Here is a 16,170-nt window from a genome sequence, read left to right on the forward strand (position 1 = left end):
TTATTGAAGACAATTTGAACATAAAAACAGCATGACAGCAGCATAGGCCAGCATAGGACAGGCCACACCCCTCTAGCCCCAACAGGGCAAAATCACCCAGAGCACCAATCTCAGACCCTTCTTATAGTGGTCGCGTCGCGTGTGGTGTTGTTGTTGTGGGGAGATTTCAATAGCGACTCCGTGGTGTTGCTTTCGGTTTCGCTCGGCGGTGGTCGGTGGCGGTGCTCACGCTATAGGGAACAAAATGGTGTTCCCGTAATGTTGTCCGGCTCGCGGTGTTTCGGTTGTGCTCGGCGGTGGTCGGTGCTGACGTTGGAGAATATCATGGTCGACCCGTAATGTTGTGAGTTTGTGCTGGCCGCAATTAATTATGCTCCGAGGAGGCAAATGTGTGGTGAGCAATGAAAAGTAGCCTACGCCACCCGTAAATTAATTGTGGCTTGTGTTGTTAGTGTGTGTGATATGTTGTTGTTGTGTTTAGTGCGAAACAATGACATGGGAAAATGATGGCTTTTCATCTCTCCAATGTAATATAGGATGTGTTTTTTTCAGTAAGTGTTTATCACATTGATGACGTCGAGGTCTCAGAACTGAATATAATACAATTAAAACAAATATTGTCTAGGGCTTATGCAGAGAGCTTGCACATAAGCATTTTGCTCCCCTCTGTTTTTGTATAATATCCTCTCATTCTACTCTTTCTGTCCATTCTCCTGTATTTATGGTCTGTTAGGCCCCTCTGGAGGTGGCTGAAGAACTTGAGATGTTGGAGTCATATCAAGTTCATCACCCAGTTGGTGAATTACTTGAAATGTCGGAGTTGTACCAGTGTGGCCTCAGGTCAGGAGAACATTCCACGCTGGGAACAAGACTACCAGCTGGTGGAAAACAAACAACTGGGATTGTTATATGAATACCTGGAGATGGGTAAGCCAGGTGATGGGAAATTTAATGGGGTGTGAATGTGTGCGTGCGTGACTGTGTGTGTATCTTCAAACAGTCAGCTAGAGTTGTCACATCTCATCTCCTAGTGATCCAGTTTGGCTTTGTGACTATGTTTGCGACCGCCTTCCCCTTGGCTCCGGTCCTGGCTCTGATCAACAACCTGTTCATGATCCGGATTGATGCCTGGAAGATCACCTCCCAGTTCCGCCGCATGGTACCAGATAAGGTCCAGGACATTAGAGTCTGGATGCCCATCCTGCATGGTATCACAACACTGGCCGTGGCAACAAATGTGAGTGTTGGCAACTCCTTCAGGTGTTGTAAAAACATTATATTTATATTTTAATCCATCCATTTAATACTTGAAGTGGACATTTTATGTTCTTTTACACAAATATATTGTTAGATAAGGTCCAAGTTTTTATTTAAAAAAAAGAAAAAACGTACTCTCAAATTTTGTCTCTCTGCATGGTCTGAGGCTTTTTCAGCTGCAATGGTAAATGACCGGTTCTGGCTAATAGGGGCGCATTTTCAATGAAAGTACTTTCTTTAAGCTTTTGCCAGCTGCAGAAATTGGTTTACCCAAACACAGTAAAGCTTTCCTCACAATGGGCCAGTAAAGCTTCACTGTGCCTTCATTGAACATTTTATGCGGCAAAGGTTTTGGTAACCCTCCTGTTGTGTTGGAACTGACAACACACACGTTTCAACGTCAGAACATACTCTGCCTTTACTCATGTCTCACACAGTACAGATCATACTTCCTTGTCCTAGAGCGCACTCTGCGCGTAAACTCTACATCCCATAATAACCACAGTCTCTTAAAGGGACCTTAACCTCCATATAGGAACATACACAAACCCCCTGTATTACAGTGTGTTATTAGAACATAACATTTCTCCCCCCCTCAAAAAGAACGAACAGCATACCCCCCCAAACTGACAAGTAACCAAAACATTTCTTAAGCAAACTGAAAGTATAATCAAAATGGCAGAACAACATGACAGCATGAATAAATGTACTAGGCAAGAGTCTGTGACGAAAACTGCTAAACTAAGCATGGTAACTTGTGACATAGTCCTGCAAGGTAACAGGCCGAGCCCTGGCCCGCACCGGCCTTGGGTCCGGCACCACAGCCTCCTGGCGTGGCGCGGCAGGGGCGGGGGGTGGAACCCTGGCTGGAACCGGGGCTGGGGGTGACCCCGGATCAGTGGCCATGGCGTAGGGGAATGGTACCGGGGCTTGTGCCTTGGCCGTGTGCTCAGAGAGGGGTGCTGGGATTTTCCTGAGTCTACTAGCGTGCCACCGCGAGCCGTCGTCGAGCAGGAATGTGGCGGGGCAGAGAAGGTGTCTGACCTGTCTGGGCTCGGACCAGAACGAGGCCATCTTGTTGTGTCGGTGTGGCCGTCGAGCCCTGACCCAGTCGGAGACCTGAAGGGACGGTCGCCCTGCGCTTCTTGTCAACCTTTTCCTTTGTCCCCCGCTGCCGCGCGGCAACAGTCTCTCGGATTTGGGTCAGGGAGGGTTTGGGGAAGTTTCCATTTGGTGCGCGGAGCCTGTGCAATGGCAGTTCCAATTCTCGGCCAAGCATCAGAAACGCTAGTGACACCAGAGTGGTAGAGTGTTGGCTCGCTCTGTAGTGCAGCAAGGTCTGGTTGAGTGCCTCTTCGAATGCACAGCCTTGCGCCAGGTGTGCACGGATTCTGTTCTTCAGCTCTACTCCACCATTGGCCTGTGGGTGGTAGAAAGCGGTTCGGATGTGTTTGACACCCCTGCTGGCAAGAAAGTCAGAGAACTCCGCAGACGTTATCTGAGGTCCATTATCTGTCGTCACGGCCCGAGGCACCCCCCGTGTGAAAAGAGGCCATCCAGTATCCGGATTAAGACGTGCGACGTCACTGTCCCCACCGGCACCACCTCCGGCCACTTGGAGTGGAGATCATACACGACCACCAGGAAGCACTGGTGGTGGGGAACACCACAGCCATGGATTTCCCCACAGATGTCCAGCTGTACAGTACATGTTCCCAGGGACGGGAAGGCCAGGGGAGCGGCTGCAGGGGAGGGGTTGACGTTTTCCCACTGAGGAGGCATGGTGAGCAGTCCTGGACCAGATGCTCTATATCGCGGTCGATGGCTGGCCACCACACCAGCTCACGGCACCGCTGCTTGAGTTTCACGATTCCCAAGTAGCCTTCATGCGCCATTGACAAAACACGTGCACGCAGTGTTTGGGATAACAGTGCAGAGCCCCCTCGAGACACAAGTGTCTGCCCAGCAGGAGAGCTCGTCTTTTATCCTAGCAAACGGCTTCAACTCCTCAGGGATGCAGGACGGCCAGCCGTTTCTGATGTACGTGCATAGCTTGGATAGTATTGGGTCTCTTTCTGATTCAGTTTTCAGTTCCTCCAGTGTGACTACTGGCTGTAACGGTGTATAGAGCGCCACAGAGTACCTCTGCTCTGTGGTTCTCAGGGCCCGAGATGCGAAGGCGATCGGCCTCTCTGTGCCGTCATGAAGCTGCGACAGGACAGCTCCAACTGCAGCAGTGGAGGCGTCGCAGGTGATGAAGGTTGGGCTGGAGAGGCTAATGGGCAAGGACAGGAGGTGAAGTTAATTGTGTCTTCAGCATGGAAAAGGACTCTCACTGTGGTGACCAGTCCCAGGGCTCCTCCTTCAGGAGCTGGCGGAGGGGTGCTGTCGTGTGAGAGTAGTTGGGCAGGAAACACAAATAATAAGCGGTCATTCCCAGGAATGAGGCGACCTGTGTGGTGAAGGTTGGTTCTGGGATGCGCTGTATTGCCTCGACGTTGGAAGAGAGAGGTGCAATGCCATCTGCTGAGAGGCGGAAGCCGATGAAGTCCACAGTCGGCACTGAGAAGAGACATTTCTCGCTGTTCAGGGTCAGGTGATGTTTGGTGAGAGCCTCAAACACTCTGTGTAACCGGGCATCGTGGGTGGCTTGGTCTGGCTCATGCACCACAATGTTATCCAGGTAAACTGCTGTCCCTGGGACCCCAGCGAGAATCGTGGACATGACCTTTTGGAAGCAGCTGGGGGCAGAGCTAAGACCAAACGGCATGAGTGTGTACCTGAAGACCCCAGCGTGTGTCACAAATGCTGTCAGGTCCCGGCTGGCTGGGTGAAGGGGAACTTGCAGGTAGCCATTTGCGCAAATCCAATTTTGATAAGACTATTGAGCCATTGAAGAGAGTGGTGAGCTCCTCAACTGTAGGTAGAGGGTATTTGTCTGGGATGACAGCTTTGTTGACCTGTCGCAGATCCACGCAGACTCTGAGACCCCCTGACTTTTTCTGTGCGACCACCAGGTTTGAGATCCACGGTGCTGCATTTATTGGCTCGATGATGCCCTCTTCTAGCAGGGAGGTGAGCTCAGCCGTGACGCCCTCCCGGAAGGCGAGTGGGAGGCGCCTGAGGGGCTGAATAACCGGTGTCACGGCAGGGTCAACCAGGGGTCGAAGAGTGAATGCTGTCAAGCAGCCCAGGCCGTCGAACAGCACTGGCCACTGCTGGTGTATAGTCGGGGGGACCTGCATTATAGCCCTTCCACTATTGTCCATTAGAGAGAAACCCAGCTCGATGAAGAGATCCAGGCCAAGGAGGTTGGTTCCCCGCTGTGCCACATGAAAGGGGAATGAGGGAAGGTACCGTAGCGGACAGGCAGGTCAAGGGTGCCCACTATCTGAATGGCAGAATTTGCATACCCCCGCATGCTTGAGGATGGGGGTCCTAGTGGCATGTGGGAAAATAATTCTGTATGTGGTCAGATTGAGGAGCGACGCTGCAGCCGCAGTATCCAGGATGAGTGGCACGCTATCCTCCCCCAGCTGCACTGTGCAAGTTCTGAATGATACTCGGGTGGAACGTATATTACTCATTTCTGTGTATCCAGAACCGGACTGGGGAAACCTGTGCTGCTGTGCCACATTGGTTGGAGCTGAACGACAGACTTTAGCAAAATGATTTAGTTTAGAACAGTTTCTGCAAGCCTGTCCATGAGCAGGGCACTGTGATGCCCTTGTTGCATGGGAATTAGATCCACAGTTGCTGCAATTGCGTCTGGGGCCCACAGTGGGGTGCTGTCTACTCATTTGCTGCACAGCCAGGCTATCGTCAGTGGGTGGGGCAACCTGTGATGATGCTTCTGTGTGCTGCAGCTGTTGTGCTAGCGTTGTGTGTTGAGCTGCAGGGCTGGCTAGCAGAGCAGAGCATTCTAGGGCAGATTCCACTTGTAAAGCTACTTTGATTGCATTGGTCAACGTCAAATCATCAGGTTCCATTAATAGTTTATCTCGTGTCTTGTCACATGACGTGCCTTCTATCAGTTGGTCTCTGATCATTTGGTCATGCAACGCTCCATATTCACAGGCTCGTGTTAGCGCACGTAGATCAGCCACAAAACTCTGTATTGACTCACCGGGTCGTTGGTGACGCTTCCTGACTCTGTATCGCTGTATGAGGACTCGTTGTTTTCCAAAGAAATGGTCCCCCACCCGAGAAACACTTCGGGTGGGGGAAGGCTAAATCCAGCCATCCTTTTCGCCAAATGTTGTGTTGGAAAAGACTGACAGCACACGCGTTTCAACGTCAGATCATACTCTCCCTTTACTTAAGTCTCACACAGTAGAGATCATACTTCCTTGTCCTAGAGCGCACTACGCGCGTAAACTCTACATCCCATAATAACCACAGTCTCTTAAAGGGACCTTAACCTCCATATAGGAACATACACAAACCCCCTGTATTACAGTGTGTTATTAGAACATAACACCTCCGAGGTTGGTGCCCCGGACTGCAGCCCTATCCGTCACTGCTTTATAACGGCGCTGGCTAACACCAATGATGGTGTAAATAAGATATTTGCTTTTAAATACACAGATAAACAACATACAACAAAAAATCATCACGGCAGGAAATACCTCCTGGTTTAATGCAGTGTGAGAAAACATGGCGGATGGGAAGAAATGTTATCTCCCTCTCTGGTTAATATTACTGTAAAACAAAAAGCTCCTTCTTTTTTCATTTTTGATAGAAGGGATATCACAGAAAGCAATACTTCCCTGTCTAAATTACAACAAAACTGCTTAAATCCAGATGTATTTTTAATGAGTAATAAATTAAAAGAAATACTGAAATCAATATCCAATTCATGCTTTATATTACTTTCATTCAACAAAAAACAAAAAAGTCTTCTTACTCTTTCTCCCCGCCGTTTGGTCCCCCCCCCCCCCCCCCAAGGTTGGTGCCCTGTGCTTCAGCACCTAAAGCCCTTCCGTTAATCCTGCACTGCACACATGTGGTTTCTATGTCCCTCTCACTCAGGTGATGATCGTCGCCTTCACATCAGACATGATCCCTCGCCTGGTGTATTACTGGTCTTTCTCTGTCTACCCGTATGGAGACCACAGTCACTACACCATGGAGGGATACATCAACAACACCCTGTCTGTGTTCAACATAGAAGACTTCACCAATCAGAGCAAACCCACTCAAGCAAACACACCAGACTGGTTCGCCAACAGCACCACCTGCAGGTATGGATTTTATTTTTTATTTTATTTTATTTTTTCAGATAGTGACCAGCAGTGAATACTGGTCTTAAAGGGACACTTCACCGAAAACGTATTTTAATGAAGTTTAGGACTCAAGAGGACTCAAGAAACAAGATCCTGGGGTTTTTTTTGTGTATAATCTGTGTTTTTAGATATCTAGTAATCTTCGAGTACATCGTGACGTTATTTACGTCACGAGAGATAGGTCTCATTCCTTTCCGCACTACATGTCTCGGCGCGTCTCAGTCAGACCAGCTCCAAAGACAGCCCCAATGGTGTGTCCGTAACACTTTGTTCAACCTTCTTTCCCCACTCGGCCACTCCCATTAGCTGTGGCCAGCGGGCAACCCCCCTTGCAGAGTGAGGCATTACTTTACCTGAGTTATCTTCTGATAGTTGTACTTGAATGTTGACATGAAATAATAATCCTGTGTAGTGCTTCATAAGCGCAAGCTTGAAAAAAAAAATACAGCGTGGAGTGGCAGCGCTGGTAAACAAACACCGTCACGAAAGGCTAGGATCATAATACCAAGGATGTGACAGTGATGTCAATACTATGCGACAGGAAGTGAAACTGCATAAAGATACTAAGGATTTGTCAGTGATATGACATCACTAACGAATCCTTGGACATATATGTAACTAGTTGAACGTGTGCAAGGACAGCCAGTGTTGCCAGATATTGTGAGAGAAATAAGCAGCCAGGTCTATGAAAACAAGCCCAAAAGAAAAATAACTATGCCAAGAGCACTTTACCTAGACATGGGATATTATATATTTGAAAATTGCTGATCTACAAGCTCACAACGCTTCGCAACCCATTGTGAGCTTGTAGATCTGCTATTTACAAAAAAAATCTTGAGGGGGAAAAAGTCCAAAATGTGGATTTTTTTTTTTTTTTTTGCAAAATATTTTTATTTGCTTTTCAAAATGTGGAATATTTTTGACACATATTTGTTAGGGGCTCCCTGCCACAAATTATAATTTCAGATGGGGGTCTGTGGAAAAATACATGAACATGTTTGAGAACCACTGGTTTAAACAACAATCAAAACATTTGGAAACAAGCCCAAATATCAACTACATTTTAGAAAGAAGCCGCTTATAATAAGCAGACATGGCAACACTGGCATGCTGTTTGGATGTTATTGTTGGAGATCACACCCACATGCGACCTCCCCTGCCACAAGGAGGTGCAGTGCACCAAAGCATTATGGTCATTGTAGTAATGCAGCAGTCCAGTCAAACCCTAGTCAAACACACAGATTTCATAATTTTTCTGGCCATAGGTTGCAAATTTTAAATTGCGCTACTGTTATCTACTACAAATACTATTACCATTGAGTGATTGCAGTTTCTTCCAGGGGTGAAATGCTCCTTTAAGTACATTTTTTGAGGAACTATACTTTGTATTTTTGCATACTTATACACTACATTTCTTGGAAGGGAAAAAGTACATAATGAATTAACCACTCAAGACCTATCCGATCTACAACCTCACAACACATTGCAATGTAGCGCATTGTAGCTTGTAGATCTGATATTTTCACCATTATTGTTAGTCAGTAGCCATTTCTTAAGCTGGTTCTCCTGGATTCTGTTTCGGTGTAACATACATTGTTGTTCCCCATCAGGTACCGAGATTTCCGCTATCCACCAGGACACCCCAGACAGTATGAATTCAATAAGTACTACTGGCATGTCCTCACCGCCAGATTGGCTTTTATTGTTGTTGTAGAGGTGAGTAAATAATTGAATCTGTTCAGATTGAATTACAGTATGCACAGGATCTTACAAGACCAGGACATGCGTTGTGCACTCCTGTTGCAGGACTTTACTGTGTATCTGTCTATGAGACCGGTAATGCTCAAACATGTGGTATAGGAGCGGCATGTGGTATGGTGCTGTTCCAACCTTTTCGAAAACACACTCCGCACTCCAGTCAAATTGGGGTTGCTCCACTCACATCGTGTCTGAGGCTGAAAATGTATTATTTTACTCTCAAAATAATCAGTAGTAGAAACGGTTAGTTTTGTAATTTATACATTTTACATTTTGAATTAATACATAATACTACAATAACAATGATATAATTACTTTTATTGCATGTTAATCTATTTATCTGCCCCCCTGCCTACCTACTGTCTGTCTGTCTGTCTGTCTGTCTGTCTGTCTGTCTGTCTGTCTGTCTGTCTGTCTGTCTGTCCGTCCATCTAATGGAACCATCTATTCCACCCATCCATTTACAGCAAATTGTGTACCTGACACGATTTGTCCTGTCCTACGTGATCCCACGCCTGCCTGAGGCAGTCAAGGTGCAGATCAAACGAGATTGGTACCTGAAGCAGAATATCATAGAGGATATCAAGCTGGATATCAAGCTGGATATCATTGGGGATATCATGATCACTGAGGCCGAGGTGGCATTTAAAAAGGTAAAGACCGAGGGAGCCCCTTTCCTCATGCCCCTCAGAGTGCCCTTGTTTTTTGGCTTGTGTTAATTATATATATATATATATATATATATATATATATATATATATATATATATATATATATATATATATATATATATATATATATATATATATATTCTTGATTTTAGTTGAAATTTTATCAAACATAAAGAGGGAAATTTCATTCTCTCTGGTATTGTAGTATGGTGGTATGGTGTATGTTGCACCACTGCCGGATACAGAGGATGTTACATTTTATATCACATCCAGTCCACAAAGCTTGCTGGTATCGCCGTTCTGCCCGTTGAACCACTGAGTGTTTCCTCCCTGCAGTCTACGGAAAGCCAGTCTTCCCTGTTCACTCATATTTGAGACCCATTCCGGGTACTGCCAGCTGTGTTGGCTAAGCCCAGGGATTTGAGATCAAGGCAACTCTTAGGGTAGGCACCACGGGAAGTACCATACAGGCATGTAGGAGGACCAGATCTATCTGGGGATATTTTCCTCAGCCAGAGGACCCTTGCTGAGGTAAGGTCCTGCCCTCTCTACAGCCTGCAGTTGCAGTTGAATGTCATGCCCAGGACGTCCTCATAATGGGTGTTCTGCACATGCAGAACTTGAACCATGTGGGCATCCCTATAGTTGATCCACAGGAGGGCATGAGTGTCCTCTAATGACTGGGTGGTCTAATACCACATTGGATCAAATAAAACCATCAAGATATTATCAGAATAGTTCTTATTCTAATAATCTTAAAAATGGGGGTGGGTGTTTTTTGCTTTCAACTTAAAATATAGGCAATTTCTCCACCATACATGCATACATTCTCTCCATACATGCTATGGAGAGAATAATATGCCATGTAGGTCATGGAAGTACGTCCGTGCATTTCTTTAAAATGTTTTTAAATATTTGACCGTGGTATGATGGCGTCACTTGCCAACAAGAACAGAATTGCAGATCCGTTCTTGTCAGCAAGCAACGCCGTGGTGCGATATATAAAGCACATGAAGCTTACCAGTTGTCTTTCTCTCCAGGGCATTGAGGAAGGCAGACTACCTAACAGTGCAGAAACATGGGACGTTTACAACCGAAGAGAAACCTTCAAGTGAGTATGTTCTTTTAACTCATCTGCAAAGGTAAATGGACTGGGGAGAACAATGAGATTGATGTGCATTGAACTAGAAAATGTTGTTCCTGAATAAACAGTGTGGGTTCGCTATGTTGGTAGCCAGTATTTTTTATTGTCTCCGCCAGCCCGGGTTGTGTCCGTCATTCTGTCTGTGTACAGCTAATCTCCGGCACCGTTGGCTTGCTCGCAGTGAAACTGTGCACACACACACTCCCTGGATGCCACAGCAGAACCTCTGCCCCAAATTTGTGCAAAACATATTTTTTTGACAGTACTCCTACTGATTTTGTCCAAAAATCCCGCAAATCGGTACACAGTCTGTATCTCTATAGTCATTAAACAAAACACGTCTTTCCGATTTTTCATAGATACACACAGTTTGACGAGAGATACACACAGTTTGACGAGATACACACAGTTTGACGAGAGATACACACAGTTTGACGTTACATCATCAGTGGCCCCTTTTGCACCGGGGTTGAACCGGTTCGGTGCTTTCTTCCCGCCTAATTTTGAACCAGTTCTGAGTGTTTTGACTGAAAATTATTACATTCCGAACCCTAAAAGTTAGTTCGGAACGGGAACCACAAAATCGGTAGTTCATCTTGTGAATCGTGACAACATATGTGTCAATAATCAGTAGGTTGGAAGATAGAAGACACTGACGCGATATGTAAACATAAACAATGCCAAAACACATCTCTAAAGCCCAGTCCACACCAATTATTTGCATTGCAATGAGTTGCAACTTGCAACCGCTTGCAACAAAATCCTGACACTGTGCCGGCAATTCCTGATCCTGGGGGCCCTCAGAGCCCACTGCAATAGATGGCATAAATAATATTTTACTATGTTTTCTTTTTAGCTCTAATTCAGCAACAAGTTAGCATCGTTGACACATCTATGATTTATTTGGACATTCCATTTGAACTCAAGTGTACAGTGAACTGAAGAACAATGTAGTGCTGGTAAATATGCCTATATATATATATATATATATATATATATATATATATATATATATATATATATATATATATATATCCCTCGATCCATGAGTTAATCTGTTCTTAAACTTAATTTACTCCATGGTATCATGGCGGCACTTGCAGACGAGAACAGAACTTCACGCTACAGTAACAGCACGCTGCAGCACATATAGCATGCAAGAGCTGTTCTTGTCAGCAAGCGATGCCGCATGTGCGATGGAGTGGATACATCATCACCTTTCTAAACTAATGGCCTAAGTCATTTTTTGAGGAAAATCATATTTTTGCCTAAGTCAGCTCCTCATGACACTGGCCACCACCTTTTTTTCACATCGTTGCCTTGCTAAACTAATGGTCAAGTCATTTTTTTAAGTTTTTCAGGAAAATTTTAAAACTGATCCAAAACAAAACTATATGATATTTCTTAATCATTTCACCCAAAATGTTTATAACAAATTATGACTATTTAAATAGAAATAACACTGTCTGTCAGTTATGTAACATAAGAGATTTAAATAGGTTTAAATAGGATTAAATCTGACGTAGGCCCAAAAAAAAAGCAAGAAAAAAAGATATGGCCTAAATCAGTAAATAATTTGGCTAAACCATGTGACTTAGGCCAAAAAAAGGCCTATTTTGGCCTAAGTCACACTAGGGAGTTAGGCCATTATACTAAAAGGGGAGTGAACAGCATGATCCTTTTCAATTAGGAGATGGGCGATTTTACCAGAGGTGGCCAGTGTCATGAGGAGCTGACTTAGGCAAAAATATCATTTTCCTCAAAAAATGACTTAGGCCATTAGTTTAGCAAGGTGACGACATGGTTTTGTGACTTGATGGTTAATCATTTGGCCTAAGTCGGTTTAAATCCTATTTAAAGGTTACGGCATGAAAGTTTACCTGTTGTCTTACTCTCCAGGCGTCAAGCAAGCCAGACAAGAGATGAAGAAGAGGGAATCCGAGAAACAGAAGATGATGAGAAAAAAGAAAAAAGAAAATTCTTGAGACGTGCTTTGAGCTTGCAGATCTGATATATTTGCTACTTTTGTGTTTACTGTAGTATGACGAAGTAGGGCGTTAATTAATGAAAAAAAACAAGTTGAAATATGGAGATAGAAGGTTTCTGCCTGACAACAACAATATTCTGGTACCATAAAGTATATGGCCTATATAGTATAGTATATAGTATAGTATAGAGTCCTATCCACAAATCCACCATTTAACTTCCACAGACCACATTATCATAACCATTGGTGGTGTGTGCCCCATTCTGTTAGTGTGACATGCATGATGCAAAGGTTTTGAAAGTGAACTGCACGTATTCCTACGGGATGGGGTGGCATGCACCTGTCAGTGGGGAAGGTTGAACTAAAGTATTAGGATGGAGGAGCTGCATCCTTCCGGTGGGGCCTCCTCACTGGCAGCTAAGCCAGAGTCAGGTACAACAACAGTGCATGGCAACACAGAAATGTGTGGGGAGGAATTAAGTGGCATGACGACTAAATAAAACAAAACATATTGGCTACTCTTAATAAAATAAAATAAAAAGAGATAGTGGCATGCTAGAAAGCCATCCACTGTAGAGAGGAGAGGAGATACAAGACTGTTAGATGGGTCAATATATGAAAAACTCCTCAAAAATCACGTAACCCCAAATAAATGGGTAATGCATTGGAGTTAATGAGAGCCCGGTGGACCAGCTCATGAACAAAATATATTTCTGAATGACCTTTGTAAAGTAATTGCTTCTGGAAAATAAAAGAAGACATATCACACATTATTTTCTGCTGTGTTGCTTTTCGATGAGTACACTGTATAAGTTTATTGAGCTATCTAAAGAGCACATGTACACGATACTGCAGAGTCAGAAACCAGTGTTACCATGTCTGCGTATTATAAGCAACTTTGGGCTTATTTTTCTGTGAAGTTGCTTGTAAATATTGGTTGTTGCGGACTTGCGGGTTGCGTTTTTGGGGCTTTTTCTCAAGTGTAGTTGATTATTTGGGCTTGCTTCACAATTTTTTTATTATTTTAACCGGTGGTTTTCAATTATTTCGATGTCATAAACCCCTAAATGAATTATGTATTTGTCCCTAACCCCCATCTGAAAATGTTTTGTGCCAGGGAGCCCCGTACCAGATTTGTGTTGTCTTCAAATATTTCACATTTTATTTCAAGATTATTATTTTTTATTGCAGATCTACAAGCTCACAACGCGTCGCATCACAGCACGTTGTGAGCTTGTAGATCGGCTATTTTCAATGTATACAGTATAAAGGTTTAAAGTGCTCGTCATAATAGCCTAGTGCAGAGGTCTTCAACAGGGGTCCGCGACACCTGGGGGTCTGCAAAATTGTTGCTGGGATTAGACAATTAAAAGATATATAAATAGAGAAAATACTTTTTATATATTTTTTTTCCTCAAAAAAATCCATTTGTCTTTAAATATTTTGAAAACATTTTCCACATTTATGTTTAAAATAAATCATGATTCTGTCCAATTTGAATAGCATGTATACATGATTATTATGCAATTGACAGATTGTTGTTGTTCTCAGTTAATAAGGTATGTTTATAAATGGCAGTACGGCTACCCTACTCCTTGAACTTAAAATAATTATGTATTAATCTGTCTACTATTTTTAATATCTTAGTATTGAATGCACAATGGTATGTTTATACATATAAAACACAATTTTATACATAATTATACAATATATGTTGTCCCCTAGGCTGAACCTGTACCTTGTTTTCTATATTCATTACATTACATTACAGTCATTTAGCAGACGCTTTTATCCAAAGCGAGCTAAACTCCCGGCACCCATTTTGGACGCCATCTTGAAAATTAAGCCTTTCCGGAATGTATATTTTCCTCGATGTTTTGTGTGTTATCAGGCACGCCTAGAGCTACCTGGAGCTACCCCCCCCCCCCCCCCCTTAGTCCAGGTGAGTGGTAAATTCATGAAAATCACTATACCAACTCCAAATTGCCCCAACGACACAGTGCCAGCACTATTTGACCCCACTGATTCTGAAAACAGAAGTTGAAGGAGGGGGACTGTAGAAAACACTCAGGGCATATTTGCCAGCACTAGCCTATATATGGAGATCCCCATAGATGGAGACAATCGACCTACAAAAGTCGGCATAGAGACCTAAACATGTCATAGATACAGAATCTGACATCAGCACACCCTTCCCAGAAACTCCATATAGACATAACCGAAACCTTCAGGACTGATATCGTAGTCCCAGATTTGGGCATGACTGACATAGCCGCTCCATATATGGATATGCCTGACACTACCTGACGTCATCGTAGTGACATCAGGGGCCACCGCCAACAGTATAAAGGACTCTGGATGCCCTGGTTAAAGGAGTGTCCTCTGTAACGCTCGAAGATCATCTTAACTCTCTCCAGAGTACCAGGACCATTAGCTGGCCTTACAAACCAGTTAATCACGGATTGCATATACAAGGACGAGAAGCATCAAAGAGAATCCAGTAATAGTTGGTTAGCACAGCCTAAAGCATATTCTCGAAGTGGCTTTGGATCTGGTTAACGAGTCAGCCGATTATCAGTTTTAACAGGGACTTTATTCGGCAATACTGATTTGCCTGCCAGAAAATGTCATTCTGAAAACATATGTTAACCTGCAGGACAATAGATTTGTCCCCCTTGTGTCAACAATGAATGTTTCTCCAGATAGTCTCTTGAAGGACATTCATTGTAACGGTTCTATTGTAAAATGTATTTTCCTAGATTTTTTGCATCCATAGAGGTATCAGGTATTAGGGGCGGCCATAGCTGAGTGGTTAGTGAGCCCGCCTAGGGAGCCAGAGGCCCTGGATGCCCCAGGTACGATTCCAGGCCACGCCAGCATATGTGTCGATGAAATGAAATTTGTCCCTGAGCAAGACTCTTAACCCCTAATTGCTCACAGGCCCTCATTGGAAACAAGCCCGCAAGGACTTTCATGAACGTCCTGTTAAAAGGAATTATCCTTATCAGAATCAGTTGAACAATCCTTTGTAACCAGTCGCGTAACGAGGAAACAGTATGCCCCGACGCGAGGCGGTCACAGCGGGCCCTCATGAACGCGCGCGAAAATGTTGCGGTTATTAGTTATACTTTTTTCGCAGGTTTGTGACGGATTTCGGGTACATAAACAACGGTTTTGTAACAATGTTAAGGGGCACACCCAGGTTTATTTTTTAATTCATAATTTCTTTTTATATATATATATATATATATATATATATTATTTTTTTTTGGGGTGGGGAGGTGCCCCTAACGTCATGGGCCCCAACGCAACCGCGTTGTCTGCGTGACGGTAGTGACGCCCCTGTTCGTAACATTGTTTTAATTCGAGCCATTTTAAGCTCCCGGCAGGAAGAAATGAAACCTTTCCGGAAGGCATATTTTCCTAGTTGTTATTTAGTATGCCCAATTGGGGTACCAGAATCAGTGAAACATCCCACCATACAATCAGAGAGCCGTCCCTTTTGGAACCTCAACCTCTTAGGAACAACTCACGGCCAAGCACTGCTCCACTTCTCTCCCAACTTGCTACAAAAATCGCTCATGCAAAAGTATAAAAACACTTCTATTTTATTTTCCACCTTCACATGTGTCTTTTATAATAATCATAAAGTGTCATAAAGTGTTATCTATTTCTGCTCGCAATTCACTTCCGCATGCTCCGTCTCAACAGCCTATCATCTGCGACACAGAGAGCACCCTTTCACGTTGCCATGACGTTGCCACGTCCGTGAAACAAGCGCTGACGTGCGCGAAACAAGCGCTGACGTGTTGCTCTATGCAAACGAGGCCAAAAGCGCGACCAAATAAACCCACCATTGCTTATACAAATAACAACGTCCGTGAAACGGGCGAGAAACAAGCGCTGACGTGTTGCTAGATGCAAACGAGCCCAAAAGCGCCACTAAATAAGCCCACCATTGCTTATACAAATAAGCAAACCTGGCAACGCGGGGGACAGAGAGATGCACGGTAAGGGCCAAAGAGGTACACAGACAGAGCGTTACGCCTTGCGCGTCGACCTGTTGTT

At 44.3% G+C, this 16,170-nt stretch overlaps 1 protein-coding gene across 1 annotated transcript in view; it reads left to right on the forward strand.

Moving 5' to 3' along the window:
* LOC308081147 (anoctamin-6-like) overlaps positions 1-12,859 on the forward strand; it is a 37,694-nt gene extending 24,835 nt beyond the window's left edge. The window contains exons 14-20 of the mRNA XM_080457543.1: positions 734-927; positions 1,032-1,237; positions 6,289-6,500; positions 8,153-8,258; positions 8,768-8,953; positions 10,012-10,082; positions 12,015-12,859. Coding sequence (XP_080313669.1) covers positions 734-927; positions 1,032-1,237; positions 6,289-6,500; positions 8,153-8,258; positions 8,768-8,953; positions 10,012-10,082; positions 12,015-12,126 — 1,087 coding nt within the window. The 3' untranslated portion in view covers positions 12,127-12,859. The remainder of the gene's footprint in view (positions 1-733; positions 928-1,031; positions 1,238-6,288; positions 6,501-8,152; positions 8,259-8,767; positions 8,954-10,011; positions 10,083-12,014) is intronic.
* The last annotated feature ends 3,311 nt before the right edge of the window (positions 12,860-16,170 follow it).

Source organism: Gymnoscopelus braueri (assembly GCF_963280865.1).
Source record: "Gymnoscopelus braueri genome assembly, contig: SCAFFOLD_383, whole genome shotgun sequence".
Taxonomy (NCBI): Eukaryota; Metazoa; Chordata; class Actinopteri; order Myctophiformes; family Myctophidae; genus Gymnoscopelus; species Gymnoscopelus braueri.